The sequence below is a fragment of the Antedon mediterranea genome, chromosome 4 (assembly GCF_964355755.1).
Source record: "Antedon mediterranea chromosome 4, ecAntMedi1.1, whole genome shotgun sequence".
Taxonomy (NCBI): Eukaryota; Metazoa; Echinodermata; class Crinoidea; order Comatulida; family Antedonidae; genus Antedon; species Antedon mediterranea.
This window is the reverse complement of record NC_092673.1, coordinates 15,186,746-15,196,807: the sequence shown is the minus strand read 5'-3', so window position 1 is coordinate 15,196,807 and position 10,062 is coordinate 15,186,746. Positions and strand designations below refer to the sequence as shown.

The 10,062-nt window shown below is 31.7% G+C and overlaps 1 protein-coding gene across 2 annotated transcripts in view; it reads right to left on the bottom strand.

Annotated features, from left to right (window-relative positions):
- Positions 1–1,623: 1,623 nt before the first annotated feature.
- The window catches only part of LOC140046743 (prominin-1-A-like), a 65,565-nt gene continuing 57,126 nt past the window's right edge, over positions 1,624–10,062 (bottom strand). The window contains exon 28 of one of the 2 annotated variants that reach the window (XM_072091452.1): positions 1,624–3,783. In XM_072091452.1, coding sequence (XP_071947553.1) covers positions 3,755–3,783 — 29 coding nt within the window. In that variant the 3' untranslated portion in view covers positions 1,624–3,754. The remainder of the gene's footprint in view (positions 3,784–10,062) is intronic. The other variant, XM_072091453.1, reaches the window with a different exon arrangement.

Here is a 10,062-nt window from a genome sequence, read left to right as displayed (position 1 = left end):
TAAACAAAAGAATGATTATATTAAAACTGACTGTGTGGAAATAACTTTTCTTTTTGGGGGAAAACCAGAAAACTGGAGCCATGGCCAGGTTAACTAGTCAGCCAGTAGATTTATTTTATAATAACAAAATATTCTGATTATTATTTATGAACTAATTAATTGTTACTTATTTTTTATCTTTTAGCATCCTCAGAAGGCTCAATATTTGACTAGATGAAATGATTGTTTCCGATTTCAGTGTGATCTAGACGGCTTGCTTGTTGTGGTCGTAGAAGAATGAACTCTTTAATATCAAATGTGTATATAAAATACTAAAATCTCAATATACCGGTTGCCACAACGTCTCACAGCTACCAAAACATCTGTTAGCTGTGTCTATAATTAGTTTTAGCAACCCATTTCAAGCAGTGACTGAAAATGATGAGCCTTTACATTGCTTGTTTGCAAAAGATTTACAAGAAGATTAATAAATGTGTTTATTGAAAGATTATATACTTGAGTTGTTGGTTTGTCAGTTAGTTTTAGTTTTTAATAGATGAATGGAAGAAGATAAAGTATCAATACTCAATATCTGATTCAAAGTTATTGATTAAAAACACTGGTAAAACAGCACATCCATTGCGAAAGGTGAGGGGGAGAAATAAAAGAATACTTTGCGAGCGAGATGAGCAATTATAGGTTGTTTCAATCAATTTATGAGCACATTTCAACTATCCGATTTCACGTCTGCAAACTAAACTAACTTCAAGTGAACCTTAGTAAATCTTCAGCTTATGACATCAATTGACCATTTGCATGTAATGATTTTATGTTGTGGTACGATGATGCATGCACAATTTCCGAGCTTCATCAGTGAAAGACACGTACATCCGATGAGAATCTGTTGAAGTATAGGCATAGCTTGATGTCAGACAGCAATTTTACTGTACATTGGTATTGGTATGGTCGCCTGTGCGGTATCTAAATTAGGTTACTTATTCTTATCCCCAAACATACACTAATAAATGGTAAACCCAACCATAATGGGGCAGACGGTCCAGCTGGGACTTTGTCTTTTGCAGCACCTCCAAATCTGGTAGTAGTAAAATTAAAGAAAATTACACTTAGATGACTGGAAATTGCACTCATAATTAACATTTGAACAAATACAAATTCTGGGGATTCTGTCAACCATCTCCCCTTCCCACTAAAAAATATGTGGATATGCCCCCCAAGGATCTGCGCTGTTGTCAGTGTAACGAAACTGATTGACCAACATGCACTTTGATTCAGGTATATTTGACTGGTCGACTATGAGTCCTTCAAACTGCTCATAAAGTAGATAAATAGCAAGTAGTCCGAGGAGCTCAGACCAGTCGACAAAGCCTATTGGTTAGAGTACAAAAACACAGTGGAGCTATAGTAGCTCATTACTTTCGGGATTCCTTGACACAGTTTTTGATTCTAGTTCCGAGCCAACACCAATTTATGTAGGCACTAGGTTGAAAATTGAAAGCTACCTTAAGTAACTGCCCCCTGGGGTAATAAAGTGAACAAATTTAATACTGTAAATGATTTTTATCATTTTTTTTAATGATACATCTTGCTATAGTATATAATAATAAAAAAGGTACAGTATTCAGATAATATTGTTGCACCCAACCCAGTATGTGATGCACATTGAAATGCATACATCAGAGCAGCAGAATCGGCTTATAAACTTTAAACCAATGATCATGGACAAAAATGAAAACATGAAATGAAACTACACATAACATTTGTTCAAGTAAAATACTTTTATACAATATTTGTGTAATGAAAAAAGTGGCATGTTATTTCAAAGCAAAACATTCTTAAGCTGTACATATAATATATCTGTGTAAAAAACTAAACACTCTGAAAATCCCAATTCTAAAATACAAAATATATCGACAAAAATCTTATAAAACAGGAATGTTTAAAAGATTGCAACTCTCTACAATGTTAAAACTCAGTACTCTATATGTATACTTCACCTGTTAAAACAAATGGTTTTTTAATTAAGAGAAAAAAATTAATTTGATGCATACGTACAAAGTCTAGTTATTGTTTTAGTGCCACTAGCGGGGTTATTTACAACTCAAGTATAATTACAACACGTCATGTGTGCCTATTTGTTTTTTTCTTTTCAAGAAGTCGAAACACCATCTACAACAATGAATGAACGTACGCGTCAAATTGTCTGTCTGTAATGTAATGCATGGTGCTTAAATTGATTAAAATTAATCTGTGTATAATAATATTATAATAATGTCTTTGATATTAAAACAATACAAGAAAAGTTGTAATGAAACTACGGGCACAACATACTGCAAATTGTTAATCTGTGCATGGTACATATAAACTATTGCTTTAATATGGAGCTTTCAAATTGCGAACGACCTAGAACCTAGTTACGCAATATTTATTGAGCATTCAGAGAAATTGGCAAGTACTTCGTCACTTGATTTTTCTACACATTCGTCCAGACGAATGGCACAATATGCATTAAGTCCTAAGTCGTCGCAAGCTCCCTATGTTACAGACAAGGTGGCTAACAATGAAACGTAAAAATATTTGGATACAAACAGGTGGATGTGTGGAAGAAAATATGTCAACATTTATAATCATTTGGTATGTTTATTATTATGGTAAATCCATTTAGTTGGTTAAAGAAAATCCATTCAAACATAATATATAGGCCTTTAGACCTATACTAAAAGCAGACCCACAATGAGGGATAGCTAGGTAGTTTATGACAATAATGACAATAGATATACATTTGTCTTGTGTTCATCAATTATTATTACTACTACTGTAGGTATCAAAATGATATAACTATATACAAAACATGTAAGTTATTAAAGACTTAATATCAGTAAATAAATTTATCCTTAATTTAAAATGAAAAATATAATTTATTACATTTGACATTTATCTAAATTATTAAACTTCAAGATGATATACAGAATATATATTAACTTTATTAATACATTTTTCTTAATATCTATATTGAATATTGCCAAATTAGAAAAATTAGGAATAAGAGAAAAAGAGGGTAGTCGAGTATAATGACCATGCCTACTAAATTTCACCTTTTAAGAATAATTTAAATATTTGTATAATTATAAAGCAAGCTAATTTACATATTCTAATGTTGAATAACTATACTACTGTATACGGCTATGGCAGGAATTGGCAATGATACTATTAATTGGCTAGTACATCTTTGAGAATCTATCTAGACAAGTTTAAACAATATTTCTTGATAAGGCATGTATATTACTGTGGCAATGATGCTAATCTGACATTGCACATGTTCAGCCTATTTTATTATAATGGATATAATGACAAATTACTGTATAAACAAATTTTATTTATTTTCTTTTTTAGAAATCTAACATTAGACATAAAAGGAAACAACTGTTCCTATACAGCTCAAACATATATATACATATATACATCAAATACACAAACAATGTGCTATATTTATTGCAACAATTTTAATTATAAATCTACATATTGAATATGTAAGCAGAAGTAGTAACACTTCAATACAACCTTTATGCCACACAAGCTGCACACTATTAAAACTTGCATCATTCTGCGTAACATCAATAAACATTTCAACCAATTAAAAAGCTAAAAATAATTGCTTAGCTCTATAGTGTTAATTTAATTTTAAACAATGGTTATAACAATAAAGTTGTCAGGAAACCTCAGGAAAATGGACGATAAGATAGAAATTCAGCAAGACTCAGCAATGCTCTTCACTCACTTTATCATCTAACAAAAACAAATTAAAAAATAATAAAATATCAATATAATTATGAGGAGTCAACTCAAATGGCAGATATATGATTTTGAAAAAAGGAGTAAGGAGTTGTGAATGGTTTGTGGGAGGGAAAGTTGAAAGATTCTAATAATAGTTGTAAAATTGTGCTAAACTTAATGTTTTTTATATCTTTTGCATTGTATTTTTCAGATTTTTTTGGGAGATAAGCTCCCACTTTGCTTCCTTAAAACCGAAACTCTTTTGAAAAAATTAAATTCTTTCATACTTTCCTGAAAACCAAACTTTCTGAGAATTACTAGTTTTGGGAGAGTTGACTAGGTTTAGCAAGTAAAACAACAAAAACCTGTATTCAGCAATACTCTACACATGCACAAGAAAAGAGCAAAAAAAAAACAAATAAAGCATTCAATTCAATTCATTCAATTCAATTCAGTGCAGTGCTAGCCATACTGATATTGGAATTTTCTTTGGCAAAACTGTAAGGAGCAAGCAGGATGGCATTTTGAAATGTGCCATTGGTTGTTACCAATAAGAGTAAGATCAACGAATAATACCGCTGTCATCACATCGCATAGCAAAACTAAAAAACGGGCAGCACAGCGTACATGTTGGTACATTGGTGTGTGGGTTTACTACAGGAGAAACCTGCCCATTATGATGTTACTTTAGTATCAAGCTTGCATTTATTTTTATTTTTTTTATACAAAAAAATAATAATTTTGTGAGTGTTGTTAGGTAATATTATTTCAACAACAAGCAATAAAAAAAATCTAAATGAAATTCATTCCAAAATCAAGATATGTTGCATTTTTTAAAGCTAAAAAACAAAAATACTTCAATGTACATTTCTTCAAGAATATTGATTAATTTTCTAAGATTAATATGTAACCCTATGATTTTTTATGAATACATTTTTTTCCATTTATATCTTTCTGTTTGGTTTTATTCATTTGAATGTTTATAAATACTGTATAGTTGATAGGTCAGCAGAAAAGAATGCAGCTTATTGCAACTAAGGTTACCCCAAATGGGTCAAAGTGACCACTGTTGGCAAGGAATGTGTTTTTTTCCAATTGCTAGGCAACTAAGGTGACTATCTTTATTTCTGATGATGATTATACCTGACTTCCACTGGTAAAACACAGGATTGGTCATTTTGGAGTTTTTAGAACTTATACCTGTAGTGTATAGCATACAGACTTTTTTTTGCTATTTTTGGTGCGTTGACCATGTGCTAATGCTATTTATGCTAATATTGCTATTTCTGTAGTTGTTGTTTCTAATTGGACTACTATTACTTATATAGAATGTTGGATATTTTTAACTATTTACTATTTTGCTTAGGGATCACTTGTTCCCCTGGACATTCAACTGCAATTGAGTGCTCATCAATTGCTTATTTGCAAATATGTTTTCCGCTGTAAGTTCTGCTTAATTAAGCTGTTTATTTTGCATTATAAGCTGCAATGTTTTGCTAATTAATTGCTAATTTGCAATGATTCTTTTCCCCGTGAAATCACTGCTTAAGCTGATTATTTTGCTTAAGCAATGTAGGCTGCAATGCTTTGCTTATTAATTGTTAAAGCAAAGATTCCTTTTCCTGTGAAGTCACTGCTTAAGCTGCTTATTTTGCTGAAGCATTTTAAGCTGCTATGTTGTGCTGATTAGTTGCTAATTTGCAATGATTCCTTTCCCCGTGAAGTCACTGCTTAAACTGCTTATTCTGCTGACGCATTCTAAGGCTGTGTTTATACAACACCCTAAATTTGAACACGTCTTTAATTTTTAGCGTGTTGCACGGGCCGAGGTCAACCCCACAAAAATCTTGCAGTTATACATTAAATAGTAATACCGTGTAATACCGTAGTTCATAATCCTAAGTTGTATGTATACTCGCATGCATTATGAATTAATATGAGTTTTTTAAAGGATTTTTATAAAGGATCATTTCGTTTAAAATTTAGTTTATTCAGTTTTTAAATCTGCTTTTAAAATTATGAAAAAAAATGTTTTAGAATTAGGATAAAACTATGCTACATTTTGCCAAATTATGCTAACATTGGATTAGCGTTAATGTTAAGTGCTAAATCGGTTAAAATATGCAAAAAAAGCACAATTATCTACTAGATTTGGTCAACATTTTCAAAGCATATACTTTTTTTTAACGAGAGATCAAAACAATACCCTGAGGACACTTCCAACACGCCAACAGCAACCGGGAATCCACAAAATTTTAGGATTCAGCCAAGTAGCCTTTTTTGCAATTAAAATCTCATTACACGGAATCTCTTCAATGTTATACAACACACTTCTCGTAGGCGTGTTGAATATGCGTGTACTAGGTAGGTAATAGCGTGTTGTATAAACGCGCCCTAAGCTGTAATTTTTAGGTGAATAATTGCTAATGTGCAAAGATTCCTTTCCCTGGGAAAGCACTGCTTAAGCTGCTTATTTGGCTGCAATTGTTAGCTGTATAATTGAAATTAAGTACCATTACCGGCCATCGAGCAGCTCTATTTTTCCAAATATTCTTACCCCAGCCCCAACCATCGTGGGGCTGAGGCTGGAGACACAAATATATATTTTTTGTATTTACTATTTTAAATTATATTTAAGTGCCATTTGGGCTGAGATCCTAGAGGCACTAATAAATATATTTTTATTCCACATTTCAAATTAGGTGCCAATTCCGACGATCAAGCAGCTCTATTTTCCCAAATTGTATTACGTCACACCCAACCAAGGTGGGGCTGAGGTCCAGACAAAACACCGTAATGATAATATTAAATTTTGTGATAATTGGTCCATTAGACAAAATATTAAAATAACAAGGAATGGTTATAAATGGCTTTTGAGAAGAAAAGGATATACTTTCAGGCAAGGTAGGAGGCTGATTTTAGTCAGGCTTAGCCTAGATTTTAGTCAGGCTTAGCCTAGATTTTAGTCAGGCTTAGCCTAGATTTTAGTCAGGCTTAGCCTAGATTTTAGTCAGGCTTAGCCTAGACTTTAGTCAGACTTAGCCTAGATTTTAGTCAGGCTTAGCCTAGATTTTAGTCAGGCTTAGCCTAGATTTTAGTCAGGCTTAGCCTAGATTTTAGTCAGGCTTAGCCTAGATTTTAGTCAGGCTTAGCCTAGATTTTAGTCAGGCTTAGCCTAGATTTTAGTCAGGCTTAGCCTAGATTTTAGTCAGGCTTAGCCTAGATTTTAGTCAGACTTAGCCTAGACTTTAGTCAGGCTTAGCCTAGATTTTAGTCAGGCTTAGCCTAGATTTTAGTCAGGCTTAGCCTAGATTTTAGTCAGGCTTAGCCTAGATTTTAGTCAGGCTTAGCCTAGACTTTAGTCAGGCTTACTGTAGCCTAGATTTTAGTCAGGCTTAGCCTAGATTTTAGTCAAGCTTAGCCTAGATTTTAGTCAGGCTTAGCCTAGACTTTAGTCAGGCTTAGCCTAGATTTTAGTCAGGCTTAGCCTAGATTTTAGTCAGGCTTAGCCTAGAATTTAGTCAGGCTTAGCCTAGACTTTAGTCAGGCTTAGCCTAGATTTTAGTCAGGCTTAGCCTAGATTTTAGTCAGGCTTTAGCCTAGATTAGGCATGTTGAGCCTACCCAAGGTTAGCGCATGTGTAGATTCAGTGCGTGCAGAGGTGCATATACAGTATACCCAAACAGGAAACGCCAAACAATAATCTCGTGAATATGAATGTGAGCTCCAAATAAATTTTGTAACCATGATTGAAAAAAGGTTTTAACTCAGAAACAAGACAAATTATCAAAGTATTGTATTTTTTTAAAGGTTATATTGCTAAATTTCATTTTCAGCATTTATTTTCTCTTCATCAACATTTGACTAGGTGATACAACAATGGTCATTGCGTTGATCCTTAAAATTTGTTTGGAGAAATGAAACTGAAACTACAGTGTACAATTGAACAATCTGTTATGCAATTTTATTAAAATTACTAATAGATACAAATAAGGAAAATTATGTTTTGTATTCAGAAAGGAATTTTGTTCTTACACTTTCTGGATAACTTTTTACAACTACAGTGAATAACATTGCAGTGATCCAACAATTTATTTTGTTTGTTGAAATGATAACCCAATCACTATGTATTCAACATGTGACACAATAAATAACTAGATTTAATTCGTCACTATGACGAATTATAGGTTATATGCATTGATTTAAATAAAGATAATTGATTGATTTAAGATATATTGATTGATTGATTTTCTCAGAATCGTTAGTTATTTATAATATATGATAGGATCTTGCTAACGCAAATACAATAGCCGGTATCATAATCCGATCAAAGATCTTTCTGCGTATAATAATGTCATAAACCACATTTGTGTTTTTATTTAGATTTCATTATAAATCATGTGTATAATCTAACACTAAGAAATACAATTGAACAACCAATACGGATAATAAAAAAAAATCTTATTTCGTTTGGTTTCCCAAGGTGAGACTCGAACTCGGTACTTGAATGCTATAGACACGAGCAGAGACCACCGAGCCATACACAACTGACTAAAAGTTATGGAAAGATTCCTCCGTGTATTTACTATGCAGTAACCACTTTGGTGCAGATAGATTATTACATACCGCAATGAATTATAATGTTTTACTATGATGACATCTTTAAAAATTAAAAAAACTGATGCACTGTCAAACTATATACTTTTAACTTTAATATATGAACTTCTTAAGGAAGAAAGTTAATGTTAAGTTTGTTATTTTGGCCTAAGAAAATGTTATAATTTGTTTGATTGTCGAAATTACTTTTGTTAAATTTAATATGCCATTAATGATGACTTAATCAACTTTTGTTCTTCTAATTTCATAATAAATCATACATATGATACATACACTTCAAGAAAATTAAATAAAAAATAGTTGTTCCCGAGCATTCTAACGATATATATTAATTTTAAAATTTAGCATATTTTCACCATTTTGTTAACTTACACGTGCGTAGCCCGTCACTTTTGACGTGCTCGTATAATGCTGTTTCACGTTGAAAAGTGAATAAAATATGATGATATTATTAAAGAAAGGTTATACAACAGTAATCGAACACAAACAGTGCGCATTAACGTTTGACGCGCAGTGCGCGTGCAAAAATATGCGCACTCATGGCAATTTTTTAAACGCTTAAAATTGCCTGAAACGTACTCTAATTTCATCGAAAATAAATTCTGACAATTTTCAACACTTTAAGCGCACGTACGCATGCGTTATATGCGCTACGCACGTAATTGTATTGCCATATGATGAAATATGACCTGAAATTTATGAGTACCAAATTTTGTTTAAAAGTGATTCATGCTTGTGAAGATATGATTACAAACGTGATTTCGTTAAATCGCGCGTAGACCGCGTAATGTTTGATTGCGCACCCTGAAAACATAACCACATCGATTCCTGGCCATAAGGAATATACTCTGAAAAATTGACTTAGATAGATGAAACTGATATCAAGATAATTCACGGACAAAATAGTGCTAAGGGAAGAATAAATAAATAAATAAATAAAGATTTTGACAGAATCAAGAGGTTATATGCATGATAATTGTTTTCTACTATTAATTAGGTTATATGCATGATAATGCATATAACCTAATTAATAGTAGAAAACAACAAGATATTACTGTAACAATAGTTAAAGCTAAAATAACTTAAGAAACAAAGAAAGAAAAATTCCTTCCTAAATATTAAAAACCTAACCTTATAAATAATTATAATGATTCTAAATATCATTTCTAAATATAAAACTCGTCCTTAAATATAAAACTCTTTCTTAAATTTATAAAAGTCCTTCCTAAATATTAAAATCCTAACCTTATAAATAATTATAATAATTCTAAATATATAAAAGTCGTCCCTTAATATATAAAAGTCGTCCCTAAACATATACAAGTTATTCCTAAATAATAAAAACCTAACCCTATAAATAATTCTAAATATATCAAAGTCATCCCTAAACTCTTTTTTAAAATAAAAACTCCTTCCTAAATATAATAAAAACTCCGGCCTAAGTATAAAAACTCCTTCCTATATTTAAAAACTTCTTCCTAGTGTAAATTGGTAAATATGTTATGGTATTACTGACCTGTATCTTTAATTTTAATGCAGTTTTAGCAGCTTAATCAACACTTTATAGAATTTTAGAATATATTAGCAGTTTCAGCAGCTTAAGCTAAACTTCACAGCATGTCATAATGCATTAAGCAGTATCAGCACATCATAAGCTGTAAGGAGCTTAATGTT